We start from the raw sequence: 21,892 nt of genomic DNA on the forward strand, positions 1-21,892 counted from the left end.
CTGCCAGTGTAGTATTGAAACAGGACAAACTTTAAAAATCAAGGAGCCGGAGTCAGAAAGAGGAAGATGGAACTTGCGATAGAGGAAAGGACTGAGTAGTTGTGTGGATTAGTGGGGACTGGATTGTGCACTATAAACTGTAAATATACAGTGTGTTGTGGACATCTGGTGTCGTGTCTGTCTGTGGTCAGGCTATATCTCTCTCTTCATATATATCTATACTAATAAAAGGCAAAGCCTGACTCACTGACTCATCACTAATTCTCCAACTTCCCATGTAGGTAGAAGGCTGAAATTTGGCAGGCTCATTCCTTACAGCTTACTTACAAAAGTTAGGCAGGTTTCATTTCGAAATTCTACGTGTAACGGTCATAACTGGAACCTACTTATGTACATATATATACGGCCATAGCCTGCAGCTTGGTAGCCGCGTGAGGCGGAGTTGCGTCCCTCATCGTCATGCCTCCCACGTAATTGAGTGCCTGCCCATATAAGGCCGACCGTCAGCAGCAATCCAATAGACACGCTGCCGCTAAATATTCGCGGGTGAAGGACTGTGATTATGCAAATGAAGATGAGATAGTTAGGGATAGACTAGTGTTTGGCATAAACTCAGTGAAAGTGCGAGAGAAACTTTTAAGTGCCGGGTCTTAGCTAACATTAAATAAAGCCGTGGACATGGCAAGATTGCACGAGATAGCACAAGCACAGCTGAGAACCTTCGAAGCATGTACTCTGAGCGGCTTAAGTGAACTGACTGTGAACGCAGTACGCAGAGAATAAGGAAGAGCTCCAAAGAGCGCTGAACAAAAAACGCATTACACAATTGAGAAGGCAGCAAAAGAATATGAAGCGAGTGACACATACAAGCATATTCATAAGTGCAGCTACTGCGGAAACAAAGCACGGTGTAAACCTTAAGTTTAAATCAAGTTCATGGACTGACTGTCCCTGGCGTTTGTCATGCCTACGACGAATACGATACTCGCGAGATACAAGTTTAATGAGAAGACGCAGGGTATAAACGAGACTTTTGATCACTTTGTAACGGAGTTAAAATTGCTGGTGAAGGACTGGGCTTATGCAAACGAAGATGAGATGGTCAGGGATAGAATAGTGTTTGGCACAAAGCAGAAGTCAATCATCAGCAAAGAGAAATGAATAATGCTCTCGGATTGGCTACTTTCACCATCTCAAACCACGTTTCCCTCAGCGGCTGCCTTCTGTTCTCTCTACAGCACAGTATTGCCACGAAAAAAGCCATAAAAAATTGAGGAGGATATTTGCGCTTTCCATTAAGAATTAATAGTTAGGTTCTAAGAAAAAATCCGTGAACGACTGAGTCCCTGAACCATGACTTTGCGGGGGTCTACTGTATATCTATATCTAACTTTCTTTCTTACCTAATTTTCCTATTATTGTCATTTTTGCTGATAAATGAAAAACAATACAAAATTTACTTGTTTGAAGAAATATAAAAAGATACAATAGAGAAACAGAAAAGTACCCTAAGCAGCAGCATCAAAGGTGAGTTATTTTATGAATCAACTTCTGCAAACTGAGCTCTTTAAGTTTTCCTAATAAATTAGCTTCTCAATTCGTCAGTCAGACTGGATGGTAACTTGAGCAATCAGAGGTACCTTTACCCTGTTTGGGAAGAGGAGTATTTAATGCCATTTTAATTATTAAGTTCATAGAGTCCAAATCAATGGCAGCTTTGAGCATATGCAACAGTGCATTAGCAAGCTGATTCCAAAAGAAAAAAGACTGAATTCAAACAAGTCACCAGGGCCAGAAAATTTTTATCCTAGAGTGCTTTGTGAGTACACATATAAACCTAGCTGTGTATTTTTCAAAATTCACTGTAGAGTGGGGACACACCTAAACAATGGGAGTTAGTAATTTTGTTCTATTTTATCAAAATAAAGGTGACTACCCAGAAATACTGTTCTCTGCTGCTTCATCAAAAGACAATTTTGAGCTCCAGACCACCTTTAATTATACAGTATTCAGTTTATGTAAATCATTAAGCATCTTAACCTTTATATTGACAATGTATTTGCCCCTTTTGATCACCTGTGTTGTAAATATGGAATTCACTCAGAACCTTTGTTTATAAAAAATCTGCCTAACTTCCTTATTTCCCCAGAAAAGTTCACACTTCAGAAGTTCTTTTAACAAAAACATGAGAAACAGATGTAAATGGTTAAAGGTAAATTTTGTGTAAATGTTTGAAAATGTTTCTTTACACAGAGAACCACAGACACATGAAATATGTTACCATGTACAATGTAGTGTGATAGACAGCAGTACTTTGATTACCTTCTGTACTTGAATTGAGGTTATTCTGAACAAACAAGCTGGATAGTACTGGTGAACTTTGGGCTAAATTGCATTTTATCTGAACTGCCATACATATTAGTGCTCTTTCAATTATATCCACTGAAGGAGTACCACATAGTGTCCAAAAAAAAAACAAAAAAAAAACTAATCTTCAGCTAGATTACAATTTAACAATGGGCAGGACTTCAACTGTCCCTGCTTAGTATCATAAACATGTACCTAAAATGATAAAATCAAATTTGCTTAGGCATCCTACACCTCTACCACTATTACAAACATTTTTCCAATATGAAAATTTTATTTGTGAGATTACCAGTGCAGTTACCATGATTAGTGCATTAACAAATGAGACAAATCAAGAGAAATGCATATGGTGATGGAGTGTTCGCTTATATAAAAAGATAGTGAGGAAAAAAAAAAAATACCATTAAAAGAATTTTTTAATTAAGGACACACTGCCATCTGCGACAGAAAAACATTATATATAGTCTATAGCAATGCTTAAGCGTCAAATGTTTAATATTTTTACATAATGATACAATATATTGTACTTATTTATGATCCATGTCTCATACACACATCATTTCTTTAATAATATACTGTAGGTGATTATGGTACTCTTATATCCTTTGCAATGCTGCATTCACCATTGTACTTTAAAAATAACACAAATAATTTCACCTTCAAAGAGCTGTATTTTAACATTTTAAAATGTATACATTTATTGTCACATTAAACACAACAAAGATGGCTCATGTTTCTTTTTCTTCTATTTCTTGACATGCATTTAATAGAGGATTTATTTATTCTGGAAATACAAAAGTTAGAAAAGAAAACTGCAGTGGAGGATTGTGGAAACCATTTGCAAATTACCTGGTATGCACTGGATATGCCCATCATCTGTTCGAATAGTAAATGTTTCACCAGGATTCACCTGTACCAGGATTACCTGAACAAACAAATTGAGATATCTGTTAAAATTACTTTAATATTACACCCATTCCAGTTATACATTCCCACAAATTATGTCATTCTTCTGAAGTTTTGAAACATTTGTTTTTGTGGGAGTAGCATCTTGAACACAAACGCTGCCCTGTCTGACTGAAAAAGCCAGATGGGAATACATCATCCCTGCCAACAGCGTCCTCAAATAAACAATGGTATGGAGTTTGGCACAGTAAACACCCCTGCTTCCTGTGAAATGTACACTAGCCTTGGAAAAAAAAGCAAACACCCACAGTGGCAGTTGCAGCCTTGCAGCTGCATCCACAACTACAGTATCTGTTGTGAAAAAACATTCTAGCATATACAAGAGACACACAATCCAAGAGATGCGTGTTGAATAGATATTTCTTTATTTTAGTGCTTCTGCATTTAAGTGTATGTGAGATCTTAGTGAAAAATTAAGCAGATGTAAGGTAATGTAATTTATCTAAGGTCAATGGCCAGTCTTTATTATATTTATTTACCATAACATATATATTTATTTATAATGAGTTAGATACACTAAAACATCTAAGAGGATATGTTCACCTTATATTGATTTACTTTATTTTTCCAACTTAAATTTCAACCAATTTTAAATCCACTGATAATATGGTATATGGCATGGTCTGTTCATTGTCTCTAGTTGCTAGCAAGCATTCCATTTAGACTAAAAAGGAAGCAATTACCAATTACATTAAACTTTGCTATAAGGATGACTAAGGACTATAGCTAAACAAAGTGAGAATAGCTTACGGCATCCATGCTATTCTCATGGAGAAGCATAAATGGGGATTATTCCAAAAGGCAATAAATAAAAAAGCATTTTTTTTATCTCCAACTGAAAAAAACAATGAATAAAGTTATATCAGTTTAATTTGTTAAACATCAGTTCTTAATTTAAAAGTGTTCTACCTTTTTTTTTTTTAATTTGGATAATGGCTAACAGAAAACATATTACAATATAATACTGGTTGTTCTTGATAGGATACATTACACTAAGGATAAGCTAACTTATTATTTTAGTTTTCTTATGCATGTTTTGTAATATTATGCAGGAAAGCTAACATATGAGGTACACTATCTGTGGGAATGTAAATAAATAAAATACAATATACTTCTTCTGCAATCCTAAAACACAGTCTGCTGCATGTATAGATTCCTACACCAAATACCTGAGCATTTTGGTCCATTTAGGTGTAAATAATGTTTTAATGAGGAAAGAGTTTAAAATTAAACATAATTTGCAAGCATTATCATAAAAATCAAGTACTCAGCCACATTACGAACTAGGACTTTCTCCAGCTAGCAGGTTACCATAAGGAATTTAGAAATCAATCAAACCAATATAACTGCACACAAACAAGAAAAGTTAGAAACCTTCCAAAAATCACTTTCGCATTTTGCTGCAGGTGCTGTGCTCCTGTACTGTTTAGCTTAAGTTGACTTAATTGTATGTATCAAAAAAAAAAAAAAAAAAACCATGAGAGGAAAAGAAAAAAGGCTTACATCCTTAAAGTTTGAAAAAGGCACCCATTTTATTTCATCATCAAATTAATATTGTTGCATATATTCATGTGAAATACCTTTCCATAGTATCCATCTAATACCATGTGTAGCAAAATGAAATAAAAAATGGCAATTATAAAATAGTCACATGAAAACTTGCATTATTTATTTTATTTATATACACATTACCAGTCAAAAGTTTTAGAACACCTGGGTTACATAACATAAGACTTTCTTCCAGTCTACATTAGTCCACAGCCAGTATTTCAAGGGCATATTTTATCTTTTAAGGAATAGCCCTCAAAAACTGGTCTTCAGATTAGGTTGTGACTTTGGGTCTGCCAAATCTCTTCCTATCAGAGTTTCTTCCAGTTTCCAATTGCCTTTGGATTGTGTAGGACACCTTCTCACAGACAGTTTTATTTATTTATTTTTTTGCAATTTCTCTCAATATAAGGCATATACATCTAAGGGTTGTCATAATTACAAGTCTAAGACATTATAAAGGTTTGGGGCAGCCACCTGCATATTGTTTTTCCCAGCTGCAAAAGGGTTTTTTGAATCAAAAGCACAATGTGCATATCACAGAGTCCAAAACAGAACTGGCTATAGTAGCCCAAGATGGAGGCTTTAAAGGTCTGGAGAGGGACTGATGTCAGCAAAGGGTGTCGGAACCAGAAGTGACGTCATCAAAGGGGCAGCTTCGGAAGTGACGTCTGCGGCGCCGGAACCTTGCAGGATTTCCCGGGAAAGGTCTGTAGGGAACTGAGAAAGACAGTCAGCGCACTCTGCCGCCCCCTGCTTGGATGTTTTATTACAATTACTCAGGCCCTTTAGCTGCCTCCTACTCGTACGTGTGTGACATGGTAATAATGTTCTCTCTCATTTCATTTGTTAATTGCCACCTTCATGCCATTATTACTGGAATACTGTCTAAACAGTACTTCAGAGGGTGTAGTAACACAGTCTATTCCAACTCTGGTTTAAGACAGACAGGTATTTTAAGTAATCAACAGAAGTTGAGAAACCCGTGCAAATTGGTTGCTTCAACTTGCAAAGCTTAATTTACTTTAATTGCTGCAGAATACCTGTAAGCTTTAACCTATTAGTTGTTACCTGAAAAAGGCCCATTTCAAATATTCTGATGTTTCCTTTTTTCAGTTTTGGTAACCTAAACTTTAAATTTAAACCTCTGGTAGTTTACTACTCAACTTTTCACAATTTTAGGCCATTTGTTGCATTTCAACTGATTAAATTTGAAGAAACACTGGAAAATCATAGGTGTTTCAAAACTTTTGACAAGTAGTGTATCAATTTATTTTGGTTTCACAATGCAGTTACCTTACATTTAATTATTGTAGGTTCTCTTTCAAAATTATCTTATTTTTAAAGACTGTTTTATTTAACAATGGGACTTTTCTGAAAGGCACATTTCTGGATGTCTCTTTTAATGCTAAGATTCTACCTACGTCAAGCCACATTATCATTGGATAGCTCAGATTCACACCTTACCAACTACGATGAATAGTTGTCTATGATTGGTCATTTGTATTAAATGTCATGGCTGTGCGAAAATGGTAGGAAATACATTGTGTATGTGAATATATCTTGAACCCAACAGCGTCGGTAATGTAACCAGAAAAGCTGGACAATGAAGACACCAAAGCAAAGCAAAACAAAACCAAAACAAAGTGTTCAAATAAAGTGCAGTGCTCCAAAACGTCATTAAATAAATAAATTAAAATCAGGGTGAAACAGTGGGGGTTAAAATCCAATGAAAAGTTCCAATAAAAACAAGGTTAAAATACTGGCGGGAAGCAGTCTTTATAAAAACAAAACCCGGTTCCTTCTTCTACTGGATGCTCCCCTGCTTCTCCTCTGCTGTTTCTGCTCACTCGCTCACACTGACATTGGCTCTTGGCTTCCAGCTTCACCTTCTTTCTCATCTAACCTTCATTCACTTGATCTTTTATCTCACCTCCGCACTCGTGCTCCTACTATATATATTGGGGACGTGGCACAGGTATGGCGATTAGCAGCTCCCGGCATCAATTACAGATGCAGACAATGACAATGCATCCTCACCTGTGCACATAAGCGAGGAAATGCCCGCATTACATCGCGTCCAAGAACCACTCTGGCCACACTACCACAACCACTCTATAAGCCGGAAGTGCGGTGATTATTTACAGTATTTAAAACTGGCCTTTTATTCTGAGCCGCAGACCCGCTATATCACAATACACACATCTGAAAGTAGCACCATGATCTGGAATTTGTTTTTAACATGGATTCAGTAAAATACACCTTAAAAAGAGCCATGAAAAAACTGATGCCATTCACCATTTTCCACTTTGTAAGAAATGTCAAATGAAACATTTTCTGTGGTGGATTATAGTTGACTGATATGTGCAAAGAGGCAAAGCAAACTGCACACAATCTAGAAAGCTGATAGAATCCATGGTGTATTTAGAATATAAATCATTCTATAATCTACATAGGCCTGTACTCTAAACTGAAAGAGAAACAAGTATACTATATAGTATTTATAGACTGCAGCCTATAGTACACATGTCAGCTACGGTATAGTGTGGGTCATTTGAAATTAAGCTCTCTGGTCTTGAACTACATCATTATTATCAAAAGGCTTTGCTGTATTATAGGATCCTACATACTACATGCACTTCAGAAGAGGTCCTCCACCTGAAGCTAAGCATGTTTGGGTCTGGCAAATACTTGGATGGGAGACCATCAAGGAAAACCTTGGGTTGCTGTTTGGAAGGGGTGTTGGTGAAGCCAGCAGGGCATGCTTACCCTATAGAATGAATGTTAATCCCATTGCCCAAGTGGTGTAATGGGGACAACATGGTATAAAAATGGTGCCATCATTTAGATGAAATATAAAATTGAGGTCCTGACCCTCTGTGGTCAAAAAGAATCCCTGGGCATCCTTCATAAAGAGTAGGGTATAGCCTGAGGTTCTGGCTAAATTGCCTTCCATGGCCTACTTATTCTGGACAGCTAATCATCCCCTGTCTCCAATTATCTCACTCTCTCACCCCTTCACCACCTAACAGTTCTTGTGTACTGTGCATTCTGATGCAAAAATGGCTGCCACTTCATCATCCAGATAAATGCTACACATTAGTGATGATTGAAAAAACTCCCCACTCATTATGAAAAAGGGCTCTGAATAGTGAGAAAAGAGCTACATAAATTTAAAGAATTATTTTAATCACAAGGGCAGCAAATAAAGAATCCTGACCTATTCCTGGATCAACTAGAACTCTTCAATTGTTCAACACTGAACTCTTTTAGAATTGAAAACTGCTTAGTTTGTTTTAAAATGTATGAAATGTTCATTTCTGAAGAACAAAACAAATGCTTCCCTGATAAATTGTTTATGGTATTGTTTGCAGGAATTTCAATACAGCAATACAGATACTTTAATTGATTTTTTTTTCTGATTGCTGCATTAGTGAACCACTATGGGCAATATCAAAAATTAAATCAACCTTTCTGCCTTGCTTTACTTTAAATGTCATCTACCTTTTAGCTCTGAAGAAGGCTTTGCTTTTCCCATTCTGATATTAAAGATCGATTTATTTTACATGTAAGCAAACCTACTTGATTCTGAACCAATTACAAGTAGGTCAAAGCTACAAATTTTATCACTAAAATCAAATCAAATCAAATCTCTAGATACCCAACATATGGAACTGCTACTTATTCAAAAATTAGTACATACAGTGTATAATTTGGGTTTATTCTGGCATTTCTATTCAGTTGCCAGTTACTTGAACAAACTCAATTACACGATTTCTTGTATTATTGTATATGTAATACAACCATGCCAAGGGTCCATTGTAGTATTGCATTAAGATAAATCTTAATGCAATACTACAAGGCATAGTGAAAATGCCCAGTAATGTAGCTAGTTTAATCTAATGGTCATCTTCAGTTTATTCATTTGTAAATATCAGCAGATCTATGCCTAGCACACTGTGCTTTTACGAGTGGAATAATGAAAATAGCTGTTGTGCTGGTCATGATGATCTTATCTGCCTTAATAAAAGCTATAACAAAAAGAAAACATTGTCTCTGATGATGACATGTAATTACTACACTGAAACACTTAACAGGATGAAATATTTAGCCTTTGTAACAAATGCAAATTAAATTTACAGCAATATGAATGAACAAAGCCCTAATTGTGCATAATTGTGTTTGTTAACAAAATGAAGCAACTCCTCAAACATTTAATTTGTTGTTTCTTTGATGAATTACTATAGAATGCCAGCCTGGACGCTGCACAAGAAAAACAGTTATAACAAAGCAGATGGATGGATCAGTTAAATAAAAGACTACAATACAAGCAGTTTTACTTACTATAATTTTCATACAATCCTCTAAAAATCACAGTAAATGAGAAACTGGGGGACTATGCAAAGCTGCATTCAGTTGAAGTTTGTGAGAAAGATAGATGGTGGTATGTGTGGTATGTAGAGAGAGAGAGAGAGAGAGGGGGAATTAGGAAAGGGTGAGAGAAATGTGTGGAATGTGAGATCCAGGACTAAAAGCCACAAACATCCTTGAGAAATGGAGTGAATGAGGAGAGGGGGAAGCGAGTTTGCTTTGCACAGGTCACCAAGAGGTTAACAAAGTCTTCCTACAGGGAGGTCTAAATGTTTAAGTCCACCTTGGATGACAGCATCTAGAAGTTACTATATTCAAAACAAGTGGTGAATTCCTTTTAGTCTTAGCCAAACACATGAAAAACCAACATGAGATTTGTCAGTTACATAGGTAAAATATTACTAGCATTAGGAGGTTTGAATGACCTAATCCAATCCCAAGTTAAGAGAAAAACCAAAACAATTTTAATTTGGTTTAAATAAAAAGCATTATACACGTCGCACAGAAGAGGCTCAACTATCTGTGTCACTCCTCAGACCTTGCAACAAGTGACTTATACTACTTAGTCTTCTGAAAAACAACTTGGGTGGTAAATGATTTTAACTAATAATGATGTACATAGATTTCTGTTAGCAGAGCCTTGACATAGACTTCTTCTGGGTAGAGATGGATGCTTAGATAGACAGATACTATAGATAATGTACGTGTACAATCTCTCTTTCTCTCTCTGTTCTTTATTTGTTCCAAGGAGAAAACTGTTTACAGAAGGTTAAGAAATATTATAACAAACAATAAAAACAAGCCCCTCAAATACACATGAAAAATGACAAGACAAGAAAATTGTTTAACTTGGCTAAAGAAAAGACAGCAGCCTCAGTAACACATTGTTCATAATAGCCATCAGATTTGTGTTCACTCTAATTCAGCACTACTACCTTCAACAGGATGACAGTGTAACCCCTTCTTAATCAGTTTACAATATTATTAATAATAATAATAATGGTGGATCAAAGGTCCAATGAAATATGGTGATAATGTGGAAAAGAAGGGTGTAATTGACTTATTATAAATTTACAAGTTTTCAAATAGCATATGAGATCCCATTACATCCGCTTTTTGAAATAACAGATTATTGAAGTGATTCAAATCTTTCCCTGAACACTTTTGGCAACACAGTTGGCTCAATAATCAAAAGACTACAGTATATGACATCATCTGACACTGCTCAGTAAAGGGGATGTCATATGTTAAAGCTCACTATTTGTACAAGAAAGCTTGTTAGGAAAAGCACTGAGAGGACAGAAAAATACTTGGAGATCTCTATTGAGTTGAGTGGATGAATGTGGAGTAAACGTGCATCAGTTAACCGCAGTATACAAAAAGTTCTGTATAACACTTACCTAATTGAGAAAGTATCAATAAAGAAACCACTGCTCAATAAGAACAATCATCAGACCCACCTGGCATTAAATACAAAGCATGCAAGTAAACAAGCTAAGTTTTGAGAAAAGGTTTTATGGTGAGTAGAGACCAGACAATCATTGTAAAAAGGTTTTCCCACAAGATGTACAATTCACATTTTTAGTTTTCATTATACAAATCCACTGGATAACTCTGGCATTGTGCTTCCACTGTTGAATTTTGTTCTCTTTCCAAGAAAATACATTGTACTGCTCAAAGTCAAAATAAGGTTGACTGTTAATTTGCAAAGTTCACAGAAAATATGATCTGACTAACATAAGAGTGAAGGAAAAAAATAAGTAAATACAGTGTAAGTAAATGTAGTTCAGTTGTAGCACACATCTTACTAAAAACATTTTAAGAAATAAAATAATAAGCTCGATTTTATGCTATTTTTTTCATTAGTCAATGTACAAAATGATGAATCTTTGTTATGCAAGAAATATTTATTATGATGAGAGGTGAGTCATGAATATGTATTCCTTTCATTCATAGTAAATTAAAATATTGACAACTGACAGTGTAAAACATCCATCCATCCATCCATTTCCTAGCCCGCTGAATCCGAATACAGGGTCACGGGGGTCTGCTGGAGCCAATCCCAGCCAACACAGGGCACAAGGCAGGAACCAATCCTGGGCAGGGTGCCAACCCACCGCAGGACACACACAAACACACCCACACACCAAGCACACACTAGGGCCAATTCAGAATCGCCAATCCACTGATATTAAAAAAAATGAATAAATGGGACTGCATGCAACTGAACAAAACAAAGCTCGTAGTTGTCTCAAAATGGCTGTTAAGTGGTTCTGGAATATACTTAAAAGAATTCACTTTTTTAAGTTTCTGTGTAGGACTACAGCTTACCACTTCCCATCTAATTTAATTGGCATGTACCTTGTCTGCATATATGCACTGTCACCCAGGAAACACAGCAAACACACAAAACCATGTGACCACAAGATCGTGACCTGACTAACCAATCTGAGAGAAGAAATACAGGAGCTACAAGTTTAATTTTGTGTGCAAGATGGCAGATGTAGGATTATACAATTAGAATATAAATTACAATAAATCAAAAAACTAAATTAAGTGGCTATAAACATACATCACTTCTTAAGTGATTCTTCTCTAGTGAACATGTTAAAAGGGAGTTTTTCAAAGCATTTCAAACATTACCAATTATTACAGTTAAGTATAGGGGGGAAAAAACAACACATTATGCATATGTAGTGAAACAGTAAATGAGATTAAAAAATCTAGAGATGACAGAGATTATTAATAAAATATATTAGTAAGCATCATCAACATTTAGGAAAATAAATAGATTTCATAGCTAATTGTATTTACCTGCAAAGAGGATACATCATGTGTGATTCATAAAATGATTATACAACCAAATTTTTTCATTTTGTGCATGTAATTATGCAAAATTAAATTATTCAGTAGAAAAGTTGATATCACTGATCATTAGAATATACCTTAAGAATTACATTGGTACCAGTGGCAGAAAGAGAGATTGTCTATGGTGTGCTCCATTACTCCACTTAAAGTGGGCAGAAAAAAAAAATGAGCAAAGACATTTTGTATTTTGTTAAAATACAAGAGAAATGTTTTTTTCCAAAAACCCTATCAAAACCTTTAAATCACTTTGGCAAGCTCGATAAAAATTGAGCTTTTCCAGTAAAGAGTTAAATGCCATGCGTGTGAGATCAACCACTTCCACTGGGAATGATGGCAGTCTTTACACAAGATGAGCCTTTTAAGCATAAGAAGCCCATTCAAGGATTGACTGAAGGGGTCCCTGTTTTTTTTGCAAAAAAGGCATTGAGATCTTGTGTGGCAAGGGATGCTGGAATGTGTTGAATTCCTATGGAAAGTGTTTCAGAGTGAAAGGGGGAAGGGGAATCAAAAACTTTTACTATCAGTAATGGCAAAAAGTATGAGTAGGTATTTACAAAATAATACTCAATAGAAACGTACAATTAAGAAAATGTTAACATTTTTCCTTCACTCAAATTGTCATACAAGAATATTTTCTTTATTTCCAATTTGGCACATTTTGCATTGGTCTCAAGAACAAGTTAGAAAATAGCAAACATTTTTAGTACAGTTGGAACCAGCTGCTGTAGCTTTTTATTGAACAATCAGCAGTTGCTCAATAATGCTCCTCAACTACAGATGTTTTCTCTTCCAGTGGAGTGGAATAATAAATATTTTCACAGCCTTTTACAAGAAGTAAAAAAAAATATTCTTTATAGAGTTTTAGGAAAGCTCAAACCATAATTGTCTTTTTGTCATCTGGGCAAAGATTTTACTCAAGAAAATTAAATGTCTCATCCCTTTAAAAATGTAATTCTGGCAATAACATGTTTTATTTCTGTTAATAATGAAACAGGCCCTTACCTAAAACAAAACCTTAAATTCCCACCAGTACCTAGCTGAAAGATCACTATTTACATTTAGCACTCGATCTATAAGATTCACTCAGGAATCAGAAATGAAGACTGTTAAATAAAATGAATTTAAAGGACAAGAACCTTTCAAGGACTAAAAAAAGTAAACCTGTTACTTGAAGAACTCTAAAAGCAAAATGAAAATTTATTTTACCAAAAAAAAATATTTAGGGACTAGACTAGCAAGTGGACCTAGATCCCTGGGGTCCTGAAACGGTAGTGTTAATCACTAAACCATTGTGCCATCTACCGAGAAAGGAAAGGAAAAAAATTCTGTGCTTTCCAGATTGGATAGGAAAAGGTCTGAGAGACCTACTCAATTGAAACCTGCAATGTAACAGTGTATTCTTTTGAAAAGGACTGTTATTTAGAGGAAAGTATTCATTTCTTTAAATTAGGGCTCTAAATGTTTAAAGTCAGTTATTTACAACCTCTCCTGCATTTCAAAAGGCTTATCCTCAAGGCAGTTTAAAAGTAAGTATAATTGGCTTACAGGGTCTGGGAAAACATCACGGGTGGGGGTTTGGGGGAGGTAGAGAGGAGTGTCTGGGTGTTTTGATTGTGCAGGCAGCAGCAGCAGCACAGGCAGGGACTTGTTAACCATTCCTCAGAAATGTGGTACCAAGAGCAAGGCCAGCAAGTTTAATAGGTCATTTCAACTGTTAATGTGCCCCAGTGCTCTCTTTTCCTGTTCCGGAAGTTTACATGCTCACTCAGCGCTTAACACTATTTTTTTTTTTAAACTGGAAGTATTGTAAGGTTGGAAGTCTGGAAAGTTGTCAGGAATGCAGACAATGAACACAAACAAGAAATGAACCAGTACAAGATTGGGGATGGTGTTATGGGATTGGGTTGGTTAATGCAGTTTCAAATCAGTCTAAGCTACTATCCAAATGGAAGGTTTAAACAAACTGAGGCAGCAGTTGTTTACCAAGTGGATTCAAAGATCTTGTTCCTTTATACAAGATAAAATCAAAAAAGCATATATTTGTGTTCATTGTGTGCAATATTATCACTTTAGTTTATTTCTCTTTATTATTTACCCATTTGAGGCAAACATTGAAGCAGTGTTTAACCTATTTAATAGCTCTAGTGTCTTGCTTTCAAAGTCATTTTATGCAATAAATTCACACAATTTCCTTAGATCTGTGAGCTTTTTTTCTCCTGTAGATATTTTAGTGTCCTCACACATGGCTAAGAGGTGCATGTTTAGTTATTTGGTAAACCATAAATTAGTCCTGTATGGGTGATTGTATCAGGATCATAAAAGTGATGCATAAACTGGAGGGGGAATAAAAAAGGAATGGCCAGATTTATTCACTTTTAAGAATTAGGGTTACCTTAGTAAACCACAATTTTTTCAGCAGTTGAAATAGTTTTTATTTCTACTTCTCAGTTTGGTCTTGAATGTTTAAAGATAAGGTACATTAAGTGTTACTGTTGATTTAATTGACTGGAATCATGCAGAATAAAAGTAATTTATTATAACTACATTTTAGTTTTCCAGAATGTTAAAAATAAACAGTAATTAAGTAATGTTGCACTACACACTTTAATTTAACACACAATTATAATGTTATTTCTTTTCTACTTTTATTTTATATAACCTTACTATAAGTTATATTCCTTGTGAAACCTTTAAAAATACAGAAAAGAGGTAATAAAACAAATCTGGTTCTGTTTAAGTCAGACTTTATATTCACGGCTAAAGCGAAATATATCTTTTTATTTTGTCTTGCAAAATATGTCTTAGAAAACACTTTCTTAAAAATAGTAGTACAAAAAAAAAAAAAGGTGTTTTGTTTTGTTAATGGAGACCTGGCAGTTGAAAGGTTATGTGGCACTGGCTTGATTAGGACTGGACTTTCACTTCTATGTCCACTTTACAATTTCAACCGATTTCCATGTTTAATGCAATCCCGTTTCAATACATGGATTTTGATTTTCAAAAATATTTAATCTTCCAAAGCACATTTCAGTCTCAACTTTGAGCACATTTCTCATCAATCTGTTGCTTATTATGTATAAAATCATGATGCTAAATGATACCACATGGCAATTTTTGAGAAGAGTGTGTCACTGAATAAGCCAAATATCTGTCTACAATGATGGGATATATTTTCGTACCATACACAGTCATGCTGCGATCACTTGAAGAAAAGGGGTGGGGGAGTGTAGGAATAGTAAGTGAAATCTCTGTCAGACTCTTACTAGACAAACACTGACTTTCTGTATCATTATATAAAGTTTCTAATTTAGGATGGATGAATTATTGATGTCATAGCACATATTCATTATTGCCTAGTAAAACCATCTGTGAATGACAAAAATACTCAAAAGATAATGGTGCTTTACAGACATTCTACTGAAGTTTATCAAGCCCATAAGTTTAAAGGATAATTGCAGCACCAAAAAGAACAAGCCAGTTTATCAACATTTTTTTGAATTCTGTTACTCACTTTAAAAAGGGTATTTAAATGGTATAATTCAGAAAGTGTGGGAGGCATAAAAAGTGAGAAAAAAACGTAAAAATTACAGGACACTACACTGCATGAATGAACCATTAAAAATATCTTAAGTAGCCATGTGTGTATGTTTTGCCTGAAAATAATTGTCCTTTTATCTTTTATTCTTTTCCATTTTACATATTTAGCCACAGTCATGAGTGAGACTCAACATAAAGCAGTTTTGAGCTTAAAGGCCTAATATTGAAGACATGCCAGCAATAATCAAAATGTGCTGCTTTACTTTAAAGGTTTGCAAACTTGTTCTTTCCCGGTTACTCTTTACTTAAAGGAACTGCTTTCATTATACTGTATGTATTCTGTGAAAATGACACAACTGCACAGAATGCGAACATCAGGTAAAAATTCATGATTCTTTTGTGTTTATTGATACAAAGACTAATCCACTAGGTTAAGAGATGGGTATAGAAGAGCTTCTATCTAGGTAAAATGAGTGTATAGGTGATAAGTTGTGAACAAAGTCTGCTATTCTTTTTCTCTTTTCACAGATGTTGAAAGAAAACCACAATGTTTTAAATCATATGCACAAGTCCATCATAAGTATACTATATTCCTTTATGAATGCTGTGTTCTTATATCGCCTCATATTATATTACTATACATGTTAACTTCAGAAATTGCTTCTGAACAAATGCTGCGATTGCAATACAAGACAACAACAACAGAAAAACTCAGTATAAAGACCTAAAAGTAAGTCTTTTCTTATTTCAATATTATGAAAATGTCAAACTGAGTCCAAACGTTTATTACTTTATTTGTATAGGAAAGCAGTACTTTTTCTTGCAGGTGATGCTTCAAACTGCCACTCTCAAGTATGCATTCCTGCAAAGTTAAAGAACTTCTAGACTGTTTCCTGTTGAAAACAGGTTCAATTTTACATGTAAGTTGATGTATTTGATTATTAATCTTTCAGAGACAAAAACAAGTGTACGTCTTTTGGTAACTTTGCTCTTAGTCTAGACACAAATGTACACTACTGACAAAATATTAATCAACCACTGAACCATATATATGTGTGATTCAAGTCTTTAGAATTATAATTAATTTTGTAGAGACAACTGCAGGCTATTTAGGCCTTTTATGACAAAAAGTATCTAAAGGTGTATTCTTCCAGTTTTTAAGGAGTACTCAGTTTAACAATATAGTGGTACATAAACGTCACAAAATAAAGAAATGGTATTTCTCTTGTTATATTTACATGATTGAGAAAATTAACTTTGCAATTCATTTACTTTAGTATATAAAAATTCCATTTAATAAAAGTTATTTTTCTATTCCCTTCATAGAATTTGTGAGTATAAACATTTCTTTTCTAGAAAACTGGCTTTTTATTAAAAAAGGGAATTTTGTAGCAAAAAAAAAAAAAAAATTAGAATTAAAATCAACATTTAAGAAACACAAAGAACAATGTGTACAGGTTGCAATATGTGAAGATTTACTAAACAGTAGCTGGACAATTTTAGTTTATTAATATTACAGATTATTATTGAGCTGGGTTCATTGTTGGTCTATAGTATTAGTAAAATATAATTTAACAAACAAAAGTACATCTGTGAATATATAATAAGTGCAGTACACTACAGAGGATAAGCTTACATGATGTAACAACACAAAAAAAATGTACATTTGTCTTTGCTTTGTTACAGTACAATCATATGTATGATCTATGCTGTTTGAAATTAAATAGGTTTATAAAATATTCCAAGTACTTTTCCAGACATGCCATAAAATCTAAATTGTTAACTTTACCTGAAATTTAACAGCAGATTTATTTGGAGGTTGCTGGCTCAAAAGCCTGTGTCAGTCATGAAAACATTAACTATTTTGAATAATTTATTAATATTTACCAAGGTGCATGATTTGTATTATAATTTAGTAATAGTTTGGCATAATATAATTCATATAAAATATATTAGGAATGAGTAAGTTTGCAAAATAAAATATACAAAGTTAGCCACCAGAGACCTTGCTCTCTACACATGCTCTGTACTTGACTATACACTAACTAATGCAGAATTAGTGTTTATACTCCCATAAAATTTTATTACGCCTTTTAAAGTATACAGTCTGCTTCTTAGTTTCTTGTCTGTATCGCCGTATATCAAACAACTTAAAAATATCCTGTAGACTATGCATTATATGTGTGAATGATTGTTAAAATATATGAAGGGTTGGTTTCTCCCATCTGCTCACGAACAGTCTTTGGCCCTCTATGACCCTTAGACCAGATTAAGTACATTCAGTAAATGGATGGACAATTAATACAAGGACTATAATGGCATCACTTGTCTCTGCTAATGATCACTGTTCTATATAGCCACAAATAACATTTGGACAAGAGACAAAATAATTTGCTTTTTCTGTATTTTCCAATCAATTTACTGCTGTTGATTTTTGTTACATCTTTCTGTTAATATGGAAGAAAAGAGACAGAAATTGAGTTGGTAATTTAAAAGAAAGCAATAATAATTCTACAAAAGCAGTGGTAGAACATAATATGAATAAGAATAAGATAATTGTAATAAAATGGAAGGACTGACCTAAAGTTTTCCAGCTGTTGAAGGTGAGAAATCAGGGAAAATGCGAATGCGGTTATTTTTAAAAAATAATCTAATTTCAGTCTGAGAAGTGACATCAGGGTTACTTTAAATTGTAATTTGTTGAAACATACAATAAGGCTTCTTTGGTTTTGAGGCGTTCGATCAACGTATGTGGTAAAAAGCTGATATCTCAGTGCCTGATTTAAAGTCCCCTCCAGTTACCTGAGAGAATAGTTCAGTCATGAATTTCACTGGATCTGAGCTTTCTTGGTTTTCAGGGAGACCTTCAATTCTGATATTATTTATTCTACATTCATCTTCAAGTGCAGCTAATCTGTCTCCAAGCACTTTGCATTCTGATTTTGTAGCTGTTGCTTTTCCTTCAGCGGCGGAAGCCAATTGTTCAACTATTTTAATACGAGTCATGAACATTTGTGTAATGTCTTCAAGCAGAGCAAGTGTTCTAAATTTATTTTCAGACTTACATTTTCTTGTATTTTTTTCCTCAATTTTTTCTAGCATGCCTTTAAAGGTTGCCTCAAAGGAATTACTTAAACGTTTCTCCAGATCTTTAATATCCTGAAGCAGCTTCTCATTTGTCATGTTTATGTCCTTTATATCTTTCCTTATATTCTTTGCAACCTTCTTTATATTACTCTTTATCTAATTTATGTGAGTGCAACAGTTGTTGCTCTGACTGGTCATTTCGGCCTTCTCTGTGCTCCGTGGGTGTAGTAGCAAGCCCAGTCAGAGTCTGTGCTGCAGATTCGCGGTGGGTAGTTGACAGCACAGAAAGTAAGGCCATTTTCAGTTTCAATGAACCTTCTGACTGAGGTGGGCTGGTGCCCTGCCTGGGGTTTGTTTCCTGCCTTGTGCACTGTGTTGGCTAGGATTGGCTCCAGCAGACCCCCATGACCGTGTAGTTAGGATATAGTGGGTTGGATAATGGATGGATGAACCTTCTGAAATCAATGAGATCTCCTGCACTATCACTCCCACTTCGGATCTTGGCTGGAGGTGATGGTGCAGTGTCAGGTCACAGGACATTTGCTTAATGTCCAGGTCAGTCTCTGGAAGGCCATACCTTGAACTTGAGGCCTGTTTAGGGTTGGATGAAGCTTTAGTTGTCTTTTCCATTTTTTTCTGTGCCTTTTTTTTTGCTTTTTTTTTTGGAGGAGTAAATGAAAACGATTGAGAGAATGTTAAAAACAAGAACTGGAGATTGGCTGAAAATGAACATGCCTAGGAAAGGAACAACAGATGTGATCCTTGTCATCAAGTATATTGAGAAAATGCAGGAAAAGGGGAGTAAGCTTTATTATGCATTTTTTGATTTGGATGTAGCTTTGGACAGGGTACAGTGAGAAATGGTCAATAAAAAAGATAGGTTTGGACAAATGGTTAATGTCAAAGTATGAAGAAGCATGAACAATGATCATGACAATAGAAGGGTCACAGTGAAAGCTTTGCAGTGAAGGTGGGGATGCATAAGGGATCTGTTTTGAGCCTGTCGCTTTTTGTGATAATAATTGAAGTGGTGAGCAGAGAAGTGCATGAAGGATTGATGGGGGTTCTTGAATGCCGACAATCTTGTAATCTTGGAATTTAAGGAGAAGGTAGTAAAATAAGATTTAATTTGGAAGTAAAAGGTCTTAAGGTAAATGTAGAAAACACCAAGGTGATGTTTGGAGGTAGAGAAGCAGAAGCCTTTGAAGAGTTGTGTGTACAGTGATCCCTCGCTATATCGCGCTTCAACTTTTGTGGCTTCACTCCATCGCGGATTTTAAATGTAAGCATATCTAAATATATATCACGGATTTCTGCGGACAATGGGTCTTTTAATTTAAAGTACATGCTTTCTCAGTTTGTTTGCCCAGTTGATTTCATACAAGGGACACTATTGGCGGATGGCTTAGAAGCTACCCAATCAGAGCATGTATTACATATTAACTAAAACTCCTCAATGATATACGATGTGCTTCCCGAGCGGATTGTTTGCTTTTGAGCGGATTGTTTGCTTTTCTCGGTCTTTCTCTGGCGTTCTCTGCGCCTGAGGGAGGGGGTGTGAGCATAGGGGCTGTTTGCACAGAGGCTGTTTGCCTAGAGGATATGGAGGCTACTCTAAAAAATGCTGAAAGACTACCTTCACATTGCTCCCTTCTTTGCGGCTGCTTTATCGCAGTGCTCATACTTAAAAGCCCAACGTATTGATTTTTTGATTGTTTGCTTTTCTGTCATGCTTTCTCTCTGACATTCTCTGCTCCTGACGGCGCTCATTTGAAGAGAAGATATGTTTGCATTCTTTTAATTGTGAGAAAGAACTGTCATCTCTGTCTTGTCATGGAGCACAGTTTAAACTTTTGACTAAAGGATGTTATTTCATGTCTAGAGGGCTCTAATAATGTTAACAATGTGGGAGAGTTTATAAGGGCTTAAAATATATAAAAATAACCATACAACCATATGGTTTCTACCTCGCGGATTTTCACCTATCGCGGGTGGTTCTGGAATGCAACCCCCCGCGATCGAGGAGGGATTACTGTATTACCCGGCTTTTTGTTTGCTAAAGGCATTAGGAAAATTTTCATCCAATGCACACATTGTCAGAAGCATATAAATTACATACTGTAGTGGGATGAATGGTAATCTGCAGGTAAAGAATATGAACTTTGTTTGTATAAAGTATATCATGCTTAGCAAATGCAGGATACTGATGAAGAAGTAAGTGTAAATATAGATATTGATAATGAAGTTGTTTTGGAAGAAAGTAGGAAGGTTCTGCTATTTAGTTGATAATGTTAAGTGCAGAGATGCAGGCACAATAGTGATAGTGAGGGCGAGTGGTATACAGTATTGAAGAAATTCTGGGATATGTCCTCCATTCTGACTTCTAAATTAGCCTTTCTGACATTGAAGGGAAATGTTTAGGAAAAAATGTGTTGACGGTTAGTATGCTCTGTGGGAGCAGAACTAGGCTGATGAAGGCCTTGATGAAGCAAACCTGAAAATATCAAATATAAAAATGGTAAGGTGGATGAAACTGTAAAGTGTCACAGAGTGGGAGAAAGGTGAACGCTGAATTAAGCATTGGTGCGAAGGTGAAAGGCATTGTGCTGTGAAGAAAAAAACTAAGGTGGTTTGAGCATGTTCAGTGAAATGCAGAGGATTACTGAGTGAAGATAGCACATCGAGATAGAGGAGGAGGAGGAGATGAAGCCCAGAAGGAGGCAGGAGAAGATGTAGTTGTGAGATGGTGTCGAATGACATGAAAAATATGGGTCTTGCCCCAAAGGAAGCCCAGGATCTGGTGATGCTGATTTTTTGTTAGCATGCTTTCTTGCTCAGGGATGTAATTTCAGTGAGTTGGTCACAACTCCTAATTAGTAAGAAGAAATGCTAAAGCTCCTTAACACTCAAGTAAGTAGGCTTTCAGCATAGTTATTTTTATTCCTAAATATATGACCCAATTGTTGTCACATTTGGAAAACAAATATATCCTGAGACACTTTATGTATAAATGCCTAGGATTTCAAAAAGCTAACATAGTAAACCAAAAGAAAAAAAAAAGATGCCATGTTCCTGAAAAGTGAATGAAAAGGATGTAAGCATATGTTGATATAATATTAAGATTATTAAATTACAAAAAAAAAAAAAA

The 21,892-nt window shown here is 35.3% G+C and overlaps 1 protein-coding gene across 1 annotated transcript in view; it reads right to left on the reverse strand.

Moving 5' to 3' along the window:
• Positions 1–21,892, reverse strand: part of LOC120537180 (fibronectin type-III domain-containing protein 3a-like) — a 128,179-nt gene that overhangs the window by 60,538 nt on the left and 45,749 nt on the right. The window contains exon 3 of the mRNA XM_039765919.1: positions 3,217–3,292. Within this exon, the coding sequence (XP_039621853.1) occupies positions 3,217–3,292 (76 nt within the window). The remainder of the gene's footprint in view (positions 1–3,216; positions 3,293–21,892) is intronic.

Source organism: Polypterus senegalus, chromosome 10 (genome assembly GCF_016835505.1).
Source record: "Polypterus senegalus isolate Bchr_013 chromosome 10, ASM1683550v1, whole genome shotgun sequence".
Taxonomy (NCBI): Eukaryota; Metazoa; Chordata; class Cladistia; order Polypteriformes; family Polypteridae; genus Polypterus; species Polypterus senegalus.